Raw genomic sequence first — 12,480 nt, 5'->3', positions numbered from 1 at the left:
GTGTACTGCGGAACGTTGCATGACGTCACAAAGCAGGCCGTAATCAAGAATAAATTTGGACGTCCATCTTGAATGAAACGACGAAATAGGACGTTTTACCCTTAAAAACGTCATGGGATAATGTCTTGAAGTGTGGGAGTACAAAACGTTTAGAAAGGTAAACGTTACAACAACCAGGAAGTGTATGGACCGAATGGGGTCGAATGTGTTGTGTTTGTGCTACTGCTAGGCTAGTAAACAGACCCATTCATAAAAAGACGTGCTTGTCTAAAAGGCGCAAACGTTGCTTGTTACAAAGTTTTGTAGTTTATACTTATGAAACGTTGTCTTTATTTTGTATATTTTGAATTATTTTTATATATGCTTCACAGACATTGATGTTACGTCATGTTAAAATGGGTCGGACGTCGTTGGCCGTTGGTCCTAGGTGGCCTGAGGTTTGGGGCGTGTCATATGAAATGTCATATGCCGTCCGTTGATTTGAGATGGATGACGTTTTCCTCATCATCTAGTTTAAAGTGTTTATTATTTTATTGATAAATATTTTTGCCAATAAAATATGGAATTAATATTCACAATTCCGACATGTACTTAGTGAATATAATGCTTAAAGTATTAGGACATTAGATTAATAACATTTCAGTTTTTTGTAGTAAAATGATGCCTACAGTATAATAGCTGAAAAATTTTATAAACACAACCATGTATATTAGGCATATTTTGAAAATGATCATGATCATGATTTTATTTGACATTTCACTTCAAAATAATTATAAAGATGCTACATCGCTGACAGAGCATAAAAAAATTTGACAATAATTCATATTAATTGCCTACATCTAATTAACACAGAAATACATATCAAATGACTACTAACTAATTCCATATGATATACATGTAGAGCATTTAAAGTGTCATTATTGGCATTCATTATTTTCAGGATAATGCAATTGATAATTTTAAATTATATATAATACTTTTATTCTTAACTAAAATAAAAAACTAGAACTTTCCAATGATGGTAAAAGTGTAAAGTAAGTAGGAAGTGTATATAACCTCTGTTACAGAAGAAAAATACGAACTTCTCTGATCCTGTTTTTAAAGATAAAAATTTGTGTGACCATTCGTCAACGATGTACATGTAGCACCTTTAATACATTGCACATTCATTTCATTTTCATTTCATCAAATTTTATTAGTTTTGTTGTTCAGTGTTATAATTAAGATAATTTACTTACATTTATTTGAATTAGTCAGAGGTGTCTGCATCTCGTTTTAAACAAGGGAGAAAAAACATTACATACTACAGTATATAACGTTAAAAGTATTTTTTTCTCCCTCTTTTAAAACCTTGAGATGCTGATTTACACCTGGAAATGATAAGTAAGATGTAACAGCTACATAATTGCTTTTTTCAGATCCTGGAAATATATATATGACATTTAATGTAAACTGTTTCAATGAGGATGAGGGAGGTCTTAAAGGTACAGTACACAACTACTATTCTCATTTTCACATAAGAGTTATCTCCCTTACGTTTACTACTGGTATTGAAAGTCATGTTTTCAGAGAAATTGACATAATTTTCGCTCAAAAAGTAATAAAATACAGTATGCACTCACACTAAGGAGTAGATAACTCTGTAAATATGACATATGCACATAGATTGAAACTGATTCAATTTATTTGATTAATTCTAAGAAATTTTTTGATAAAACAAATGTAAGATTAGAGGTAAAATGTTTATGATGTGTTCAATCATCTAGAATAGTGGAAAGGCACTTTCAGGATATGGGCGCTTATTATGACAAATACAGTATTGTATTATAGCTTACTGTATAGCAATAGCATGGAAGATGAAACAGTAGATCTATATATATTGAAATAATTGATACAGCTAGACACAGCTAAATCATCCTTAGTAAGCTCACAGACACATAGCCCTGCCAATGAGACGACATTCTCAGATATCATCAGGGTTCTCGTTAAAAGCCGGTTGCCGGCAAAAACAGCCTTCTATTTCCTTGTTTACAACCAACTATTTTTGTCAGAAATAAGTATTGGCCACCATTGGGGCCTGTGGCCCCAACCACCTATTATTTATTTCTAACCATCTATTAAAAGACTTAGTGAGAACCTTGCATCATATTCCATTGTTTTTGCAGCCATTACCAGATGACAACATTCTGACTGTAACATGCGGAAATCTTGTTGGAAACCTCCACCGTGACCGATTCTTCTGTCCAGGAATTCACCGAGAATGCATCGAGATCAACGGCATGTTTGTCACTCCCAAACGCTTCTCAGTGATGGGAGAAAAGGCAAGGCTAAAAGACTGGAAAAACGCCGTACGGCTCAACGGATTTCAGTTGAGGTAAGGAACGTTGATCTTCAATCAAAAACTTCATTTTAAATTTTATTTGACTAAAGAAATGTAAGATTTTCATGGTTTCAATCATTGATCTTTGATTAATTTGATTCATCCATGAAATATTTTATTTGATTTGCAGCACTAATATAAGATAAGATTAGTCACAGTGTAGTTCCATGACGTCACAATCTGTACTTACCTTCAAAGGAAGACAACTTAATCTGTAATATGCAAAGACAGAGTAATTGATATCAGATGACAATTAAATACTTATTTGTTTGAACAGAAAGTATATTGATTCCGGGATCCTGAAGTTCAGTAACCATGAGAGTATGTGTACGGGACGTTGTATAGCGAGGGCACCTGGGGCAAGGTCAGGACCTGCTGCTGACACCCTACTACCACAGGAGACCAAGCTCAGCCGACCACTGGGAATATTCACCACGGTCGAGGGAAACAACATGATGAAGATAAAGCAGATCCCGTCCGAGGACCAGTGGTCAAACGGCGACACGGAGGAAGACGTGAAACCAGACGTCAATCAGCTCCAGCTTCAGATGCTTCAGGCCCAGAGTATGTCTGTCAACAAGACATATACTGCCAGTCCTTCGAGGGTAACCAAGACGATCCTACCACATATCTACCCCACTCATATCACCCCGGTCGTCCCCATGGTGCCACCAGACGAGGGAGATATGGATATGACAGAGGAGGGTAGGTTTGTCATGGTACTTCATAAAGAATTTTTTATACCCATGCCATGAAAAGGGGAGAAAGTATTGTTAAGTTTACATCTTCTCTGGCTCACCCTGTTTCATTAGTATTTATATGGAGGTTTGGCTATTTACATGACATTTTCACTTTTATACTTGGTCAGCATTATGGTATTAGTAAGAAATCCAATCTGTAGTCATGAAAAAAAAGTGTTCAATTACGGGCATTGTTTTGATTTTGAATATTTTTTATCGTAATATAAGGACCTTTGCACTAAAAGTGTTCATAGGAAACTGTTATATATATATATATATACATGTACACACAAGTTTGATACCATTTGCTTGATTACTGTAAAATGTGGAATTAATCCAAACTCTTGGGGAAAATGTATTTTGTGCAAGTTGTTGGTATGACTATGACATAACTAAGATTTCAAGGTGTCAGTAGTGCTACAATATTAAACTGCTCATTTTAGTCATATGATGATTTGTGTTTATATAGATTGTGAAGACCGCCTCCTCTGGAAGGGGATTGTAGAGCTGGGTCTGGTTGATGAATTCTTCAGGGAAATCAAGGCCTCTCTAGACGGGCTCAAGAATGGGATGATCAAACGACAGGTGCCTTTGTCAGGTAGGTATCAAGGGATGGCTGTCAGCTCAAGAAGGGTTGTTAATTTTAGACTCTCTGAAAAATATGACACTTTCTCTTATAAATCAAAGATGGACTCCAAAGTCACCGTACTGAAAAAACTCATTTAAATCATTACCTATTCAACTGGTGCCAAGGTTGTCATGTAAGTTGTTAACATATACACTTGATCCTCTTATTGAAGAGCATGTAAGTCTCATAGAAATAATATCATTGTCATTATATTAAATGACCCCAAGAATTATCTTGAATTGTTGCAGATTCGAGGAAGATCTCTGTGATTGTAAAGGAGCTAGGCTTAATGCAGAAACTTAAGTACAAGTTGGAGGCCCACCAAACAGACATGGAGCGACAGAGGCAGAAACTCGACCGAGAGATGGAAGGTACTGTGTATTACATAAACAGAAAAAGAAAGGACTGTAAACAGCGAGTTGTAGTGTAGAAGATTATTACTCTATAATGATGTAATAGCTGTGGTGATGAATGCTTGAACTATGAATTTGCATATTACAGAGTTATCTGCCCTTGAGGGAAGGTTTGATTGTGACGTTGTGTTTGCGAGCGTAATGTCATTTATTTAAGAATATTTACAGTTTGCACTGACATGGACTCAATAACCATGCTTTCTAGTATTATCAATATCAGGGTATAATGATAGCACAACATGTGCGGCGATTCTATTGTTACGGGAATAGCCGATGGCGTAGCAACTTGGGGTCATGAATCCACATTTGATGGGAACATATGAATGACTAGATTCCAATCAGCTGTTCAATCGAATTCGTTGACGATGACGGGAGAAAAAAAAATATGGGTATTGTAATAAAAAATATGCAACTGCCGCGAGAATAGATAATATTTATTTACGTGAAAAACTGTAAATATATGGAATATATTTTTATTTTGTTGAGGTTTTGAGGGTATAATGGAGCCCATGTAAATTATGTAACCCCAGCGAAGCCATTATCATTATAACCTCATAACCTCAACAAAATAAAAAATCTATTCCTTATAAAACAAAACGATGATGTCACAATGGATATCTGCCTAAGGGATATAACTCTGCAATAAGCAAAGACAGACTAACATCCATAAAAACGAATCTAATTGGAATGCAGTTGTGGGGATAGCAATTACTCTGCAACTTAGTATAGAAATTTGGTTTCATAATCATAGTTTTATATATGGCAACTTAGTATAGAAATTTGTTTTCATAATTGTAATTTTATATATATGGTCCAGCATCTCATGACATTTTCTCTTGCAGAACTACAGAGGAAGGTGCGTGAGTTTGAAGCTAAGAAAGCTCTTCTGAAGAGGAAGTCAGAGTGCTTTGAGCAGTTACTGGACATCACAGCTCCTAAAACAGAGCAGAGTTGGGGCGAGGGCTCCTGTTCTCCTTCTGGGTACGGGTCCCCCTCCGGGTTCAGGAGAATCGCTCCAAACCCAGTAGAAAGTGACGCAGGCCAGCTTTCTGTGGTGTTTCCACAGCAGATGTCTTCAGAGGAATCTGTGGTCGACAATCCGACCCATTACGTGATCAATATGTCCAGTGATGCTGCCTCAACTTCCAACAGCTACCCTGAAGATCTGTCCACGACAATCACACAGCAATCTGGTGGTGAAACAACCATGAATTATGTCATTACTTCAGCGCAGGATCTGTCAAAGTCTGGAACCACTGAGGAGTCGACAGAGGATCAAGATACCAACGGAGAAAAAGAGAAAACAAATTACACAGTGTTGAAAGATTATTCTTCTGAAATGCACGGGGATGTTAATTCTTCAGGTTTAAAAGTAAAAGTTCGCCGAGGTCGCAAACGCAAACCTCGAGAGATCCCTCGCACGGATCCTTCTGAAGAATTTGTAATTCAGATGGAGCAGGCGATGGATGAGGACGGAGATTCAGCTCTGAATTATGCAACAGGAACAAATGACTCTCCAGGAGACTGTGCAAAGGATTGTGAGGATGAACACCATTCCAACAGTCCAAAGGACAAATCTGTGGAAAAGTTAGTGAGCAATGAAGATGACTCTGGGTCACCTGAAGGGGAGGCAACTCCTGTCCAGCAGTCTGAGGAGGATGGAATCTCGGGATACGGTGGTGAAGATGTGACCAATGGGACCAGTGACAATCAGAGCAGTGAGACAAGTCCGAGTAAAACCAGTGTGGATTTCACTGGTGTCAAGGTGAACCGTAGGGGAAGGAAAAGGAAATCCAGGGATGTTCTGCAGGAGGAATCGACTAGTCCTTGATTACATAAATAAGAGAGATTTAGAGATTAACTGACAATGAACTGCCTAATCTGACTATAGAGCTATATAGCTATCAGTCTCCATCTTGTCAGCGAAAGTTGTTGAGGGTCAGAAAGATGGCAAGTTTTTTTTTTATTTTGAGAAAAAATACTTTACATTTGTTAAATCGTTTTAGAAGGTTTTTATTGCCTGTTGTGTGTGTGAAATGGAGAATGAGTTCTTAGATAGATGTAAAATCAACAAATCATGGCATTTTTTCTCTCACACATCTAAGGCATCAATAGTTAATCGTTATCTGCAGTTTAAATCCTACAAAGAATCACTATTACAGATACATCTTACTACCAAGAGATTAAATGAAAAACATTTCTATTACATGGATGTAAATATCTTATATATAACAACCCAATATATATGTGCCGATTGAAATTTTTTGAAAATAGATTTTTCTTCTAAACGTTTGTATTAGACTATATTGTGTTGATTGCATATGCTAAAACCAATATTATGAAATTTATTGTTTTTCATTAATCATTTGTGATTTTTAAAGAATATCCTATTGAATTCAAGATTAGCTGAAAAATTTTCATACAATTTATTTGGAAAACATTGGAATTGAATAGAGTGATGAAGTTTAATTTCATTAAATAAAATGTATACCTGTCTAAGATACAGATTTAGATACCTGTTTCTATAGATTTTAAAAACAGTTTTGTTTCAACATAATCTGTTATAATTGAAAAAATGCAATCAAACTTACACATGATATGAATAGACCTGTTAGAATTTGTGTTTTGCGTAGGCTGCAATATTTGAAGTCAAGTTCAGGTCATTTATAAGCAAAGTTTTCCTGCTCAACAAAGAGAAGTTTTAAAATTTTCAAAGGCACATGTTAGTAGCAAAATATTAAATATGTATCACTTGAAATCCATTATCAAAACCTGAAATCCATGACTATCAAATGTTTTTTTATTGACAATTCCAAAATTAAGGAAGTTTGATAAACTTTATGATTGTTACAAATGAAGATTCCAGTAAATATGATTCATTATAGAAAAAAAACACATCAATCAAATGTATATTTATAATGAATAATTATATGTAGAAAAGTGGTTGCATTTCTACCATCCATGATCCTTTATAAAGAGAAAAAATAGTCTTTTAATGAATTATCATACTAACCGAAGTTACTGTTGAAAGGTTCGTTATATTCTTTCTAATTCTTTAAAGTTGTAAACAGAATAGTCAGTTTCAGTATTAGCTGGATTCAGAAATGTATAGGAGTGAAAATGATCCCTTATGAGATTTCTTTTTGTTACAATTGTTTTTGAGTTCGAAGGAAGAAAGTTTTTGAAAAGAAAATCTGTCAATATAATCAAAATCTTTGTTGATTTTTTCTACATTTAGGATTAGGAAGTAGAAATGATGTTGAAAAGGTTTTAAAATGCAGATAATAAATACCATGGTTATAGATATGGATGTAATGCTGGACCTTTATTTTAATATGCGTTATAATAATTTGGAATCCTTTGGTTTTAGTTCAAGCTTCAGGAAGCTTATTAGTATACATTTGTTTTTTATAAGTCATTTAGAGTAGCTTGTAGCATCAATGTTGTATTGTGATGGCATTCTCTTTACATTAGAAAGATCATGCAACATCGTGTCATATGTACATATGTTTACAATATGTGTTTGTTTGTCATAAATACTGAGTGCTGAATTGAGAGGAAGTGAATTGCTTCTAAATCTGTTCTTTTGAAAAGTTTCCCATTCTAATTAACTAACACATCATTGAATATAGCAATACTATGTTTAGTCTTGATAATCCCATTCCACTTCAGAACTAAAGTTAGGAAAAGGCTTATTTGAAAGTTGATGGATGGTGAATCAGCATTTTTTGTAGGCTAAATTATTTAATCAGATATTTAGATTTGTTTTCTAGACACAAACCAGGATAAAACATGCCTTCAAGGCTCAATTTGTCTATATTTTATGAATGTGCATCCTCGGTAATCCAGGTGGTATATAACTAAAGATTTATATCAGTAAATAATATATGTGTGACACCGTTGACGGATATGTCCCTAAGATAGGTGGACGTTTATATGGTAATAATTCTTTGATATCAGAAGGCAGAGATACTACCTGGTATTTTTCTTAAAGATTTTATAAAGATGGGAACCTTTTTCAAATCCTTTTACATTTTTTCAGCCACATATTAATAATAAAGCAGGTCAAAATAACAAGACTTATTAAAGGGGGAAGGGGGGTATTTATGATACATGTATTTTAGTATTTTCTACAACTTTAAAAAAAAAAACACTTAGCAATTCTTATAAAAACATTCCTTGTTGATGTATAACATTACTATCAATGTTTCCCTACGTAGGTATTTGATACGACGTTTTAGGTCACTTCGCGAAATACGTCTGTCTTACATATGGTATCTGGTATACTTATTGGTTCTTATTTTGGCACAGTCAAATTTTAATGTTAAGCTGTTTATTAACAGGTTAGCACAGTGACGAATGCACTATTCATGCAGTCTAACGTTGGTGCAAAATATCTTGAGTGAAAAGTGCTAAAATATTATTTACCGATCTATAATCTACTCATTAATTCCTACAAACAGTCACCACCATGTCAGTGTCCAGTGAAATCATAAAAATATCAGCCATACTAAAATAACATTAATCAGTATACAGCAAATGATTCACATGCTAGATTAAGTCTTAATACGGTGGACATATATAAATTCCATGATGTGTGGTTTTGATTTCAATCTGTTGCTCAAGGATATATAATCCCAACTTATTTTATCTTGGTGTCCATATTATGTTATGGTCAAGTGATAATTGGAAAAGAAGCAGTGAAATTTGGAAAAGAAGCAGTGAAATGTTTAAAATTGATTAAAATTCATTATACAATTTTCAAAATTACGTACAATTAAGTTTTAAAACATTAATATACTTGTATAGTTCATATCAATGTATTTCAGTGAGGTAATGCTGCCAATGAAATAACGTGGCTGCTAACTGTTTCAAACAGTTTGTTACCAAAATCAAATGCAATAATTTAGAAAACACTTGTCATCTATTTTCAAAAAATCTTTTATATAATATAGTTTAATAATATATGTTATCATTTTGTGTCATTTGGATGTCAACTTTATGTCCCCTTTTGACTCGAGGCCAGGGAAGTTGTAGAGGTTCTATGATACATATTTAGGAAATACACTGAAGACAAGCACTGCCTCGATCAGTAGACTTTATCAGACACTACGACATTGTAGTATGTTATACCTTTATGTGATCAATATTTCTGTATTATATAATGAAATCCGGTATACTTTCTACTATGCTTTTGGTATAAACAATAAAACGTTGTTTTGGAAAATATTGTTTAGCGTTTATTGTTTTGTTGCTTTTGATTTAGCCTGTGCTGAATGAGGAAATTTAGATTAAACCAATTCATGGTTTCTTTGTTGGACTTCTTCAAACCAACAAGATGTTAGTCGTACTCAGATGGTAACCTTTTCCCCCATGTTCATCTCAAATGTCCTACAAAGTAGTCGCTCAGATTAAGGATAACAGGCTAGCAATGTTCAGTTTGTTTATTTCTGCACAAATGAATATATGACCAATAAATTAACCAAGAAATATTTGGAGATAGTGATGAAGACACCAGCCACAATGCAATATACTGGTTATCTTCTACCATGGATCTGTGCACCACAAGTCACCAATATTATCTTCGTTTAACACTTTCTAATTGAATTATCTGTATGTTTGATTTTTAGGTCATCTGACACGAAGGGGCAGGATGACCTATTGTCATCATGCACCGTCCGCCATCGTGCGCGGTGCGTAAACTTTTCATTCAAACGACTTCTTCTCAATAACCGAAAGGCCCAGAGCACTAATATTTGGCCTTAAGCATGCTGGGATGAAGGGCTACCAAGTTTGTTAAAATAAATGACCTTGACCTTCATTCAAGTTCACAGGGGTAAAAAAGGCTAAAATCTTTAAAAAACTTCTTCTCAAGATCCAGAAGGCCCAGGGTACTAATATTGGGCATGTAGCATGCTGGGATGAAGGGCTATCAAGTTTGTTCAAATGAATGACCTTGATCTTTATTCAAGGTCACAAGAGTCAATTTGGCTAATATCTGTAAATGACTATGTTGTATTGTGCCAATAGTCAGATGACCGTTAAGGCCCATGGACCTCTTTTATAAAGCAATGATGATGATCTGTAAATATTTTCTGTGGTCATCAGTTACTAGCTGCAATATTGTAAGCTCAAAAGACTTTTAGACCGATAATGGTGTCGTCTCAGGCTTAGTAGGCCGGATACATGTACGTCTATTCGTTCTAATCAGTTACTTGAAGTATGTCGCTTGTGCTCTTACTCTTTTTTTTAGGTTCTTTGTATACATGTACACTCCGCTTCTTTACCACAATACTACTCTAATTGATGGCCCATTAGTCCTAACCAAACATCATTGATATCGTTGGTATTAAAACCAGCACAATACTTGTTCTGTATATTCTGCCAAACACTTTGATTTCGGAATTTCAAGCCCTTCCTATCGCACCCACACGGATCTGAGAAGTAGTTACAGATTATATAATCATGGACCCACCAGAGTACCCTAAGACCATTTTCAGACGTTTAAGAGGTCTAGATTAAAAAACGATCAAAATGATATTCCACATGGTACTATTATATACGAGAAGGGTGGAAAGCCTTAGACTCCAAATTTCATCTAATTTAAAATGCATACTGATTTCGTGGCTGAGGGCACTCTGGTGGGTCCATAATTATATAATCTGAATCTAATGCTCAGATCCCTGTACCGTTGAAGTCTCGTTTCGACATACAGTAGATCAAAGAAGTTATGAGATTTTCAAATAAAATCTATCAATATCTGTAGCAAGTTGCCAGTTGCAAATTTTGTCAAAAATCATTTCTATTTTTAGTGGATTTTTTTATACGGGGATTTTAAGAAATGGCCCATTTGGTGGCCATTTTGAAACTGTCTTTTTTCGCTTTGAGTAGAGCCACCCACAGTTTTACCATTTTTTTACTGATATTGTTTTTACATGGCATGAACTCCTATTTCCAAAAACCTATACGAGAAATAGAGTTTAATATAAGAAAATTTTAACTTCTCAGAGGAGTACATCCTTAAATTGTCATCTCCCATGACAGCTCTGTCTAAATGTCTCGTCTCTTTTCGCAAAGCTTCCTCTTCAACTGTCTCTCCTTGTTTCATATGGCATTGCAAATATTTTATTTCTATTTTTCTTCCACATTATGCAACATATATTACTTCTATTCACTGTGTCCTGCATCATAGTCGCCCACATAGCCTTTGTACGCTGCAAAGTCGTTTGCGAAAGTCAGCAGAGTGGATGGGACTTTTTAGTCCACCATCATCAGATGGTGGGCTTTTCAAATCGCCTTTCGTCCGTGGTCCGTCCGTCCTTACGTCTGTCTGTCCGTCCTTTAACAATTCTTGTTACCGCTATTTCTCAGAAAGTACAAAAGGGATCTTTCTCAAATTTCATATGTAGGTTCCCCTATGACCTCAGTTGTGCATATTGCATTTTGGGACTGATCGGTCGACAAGATGGCCGAACGACCGCCATCTTGGATTTTGGTAATTAAAGTTTGTTACTGCTATTTCTCAGAAAGTGCTGAAGGGATCTATCTTAAATTTTATATGTAGGTTCCCCTATGACCCCAGTTGTGCATATTGCATTTTGGGACTGATCGGTCGACAAGATGGCCGAACGACCGCCATCTTGGATTTTGGTAATTAAAGTTTGTTACTGCTATTTCTCAGAAAGTGCTGAAGGGATCTATCTTAAATTTTATATGTAGGTTCCCCTATGACCCCAGTTGTGCATATTACATTTTGGGACTGATCGGTCAACAAGATGGCCGAACGACCGCCATCTTGGATTTTTATAGTTAAAGTTTGTTACCGCTATTTCTCAGAAAGTACTAAAGGGGTCTTTCTCAAATTTCATATGTTGGTTCCCCTAGGACTCTAGTTGTGCGTATTGCATTTTGGGACTGATCGGTTAACAAGATGGCTGCCCAGCCGCCATCTTGGATTTTGATAGTTAAAGTTTGTTACCGCTTTTTCTCAGAAAGAATCGTTGCACTGGTTGACCTGAGTTTTATAACGTTTTCCAGTGAAGATGTACAAAGGTTCTTCTGTCTTAAATCTGATTGTATCTATATGACGTCATCTATCTAAAAAGCAGATTTACTAGTCATTAAGATTTATTTTCATTATCAATGGGTTTGCTTAGATTGAAAATTTATATGATTCAAAAGAATATTACACTTGTAAGAATCATATTTGAATCGTATTCAATTCCTGAGTAATAACCAATTATTCGAATTCAATCATTGATAGTATGCTGCCATAATTTGGAAATTAATTGCCAGCATGCTATTACCCTTACAATGTTA

The 12,480-nt window shown here is 35.2% G+C and overlaps 1 protein-coding gene across 3 annotated transcripts; it reads left to right on the top strand.

Moving 5' to 3' along the window:
- The first annotated feature begins 1 nt into the window (after window position 1).
- Window positions 2-9,391, top strand: LOC138309409 (uncharacterized). Of its 3 annotated transcripts, none has more exons than XM_069250597.1 (7): window positions 2-157; window positions 1,419-1,484; window positions 2,166-2,374; window positions 2,658-3,085; window positions 3,590-3,718; window positions 3,997-4,119; window positions 5,004-9,391. In XM_069250597.1, the coding sequence occupies exons 2-7, from the start codon at window positions 1,461-1,463 to the stop codon at window positions 5,990-5,992; spliced, it is 1,902 nt and encodes a 633-aa protein (XP_069106698.1). In that variant the 5' UTR covers window positions 2-157; window positions 1,419-1,460; the 3' UTR covers window positions 5,993-9,391. The 3 variants fall into 3 exon arrangements, with proteins under 3 accessions (XP_069106698.1, XP_069106700.1, XP_069106699.1); XM_069250599.1 differs by having other exon boundaries at window positions 6-182; XM_069250598.1 differs by having other exon boundaries at window positions 6-229.
- Window positions 9,392-12,480: the final 3,089 nt, after the last annotated feature.

The sequence above is a fragment of the Argopecten irradians genome, chromosome 15 (assembly GCF_041381155.1).
Source record: "Argopecten irradians isolate NY chromosome 15, Ai_NY, whole genome shotgun sequence".
In the NCBI taxonomy this organism is placed as follows: domain Eukaryota; kingdom Metazoa; phylum Mollusca; class Bivalvia; order Pectinida; family Pectinidae; genus Argopecten; species Argopecten irradians.
This window is presented reverse-complemented; position numbering and strand designations above follow the sequence as displayed.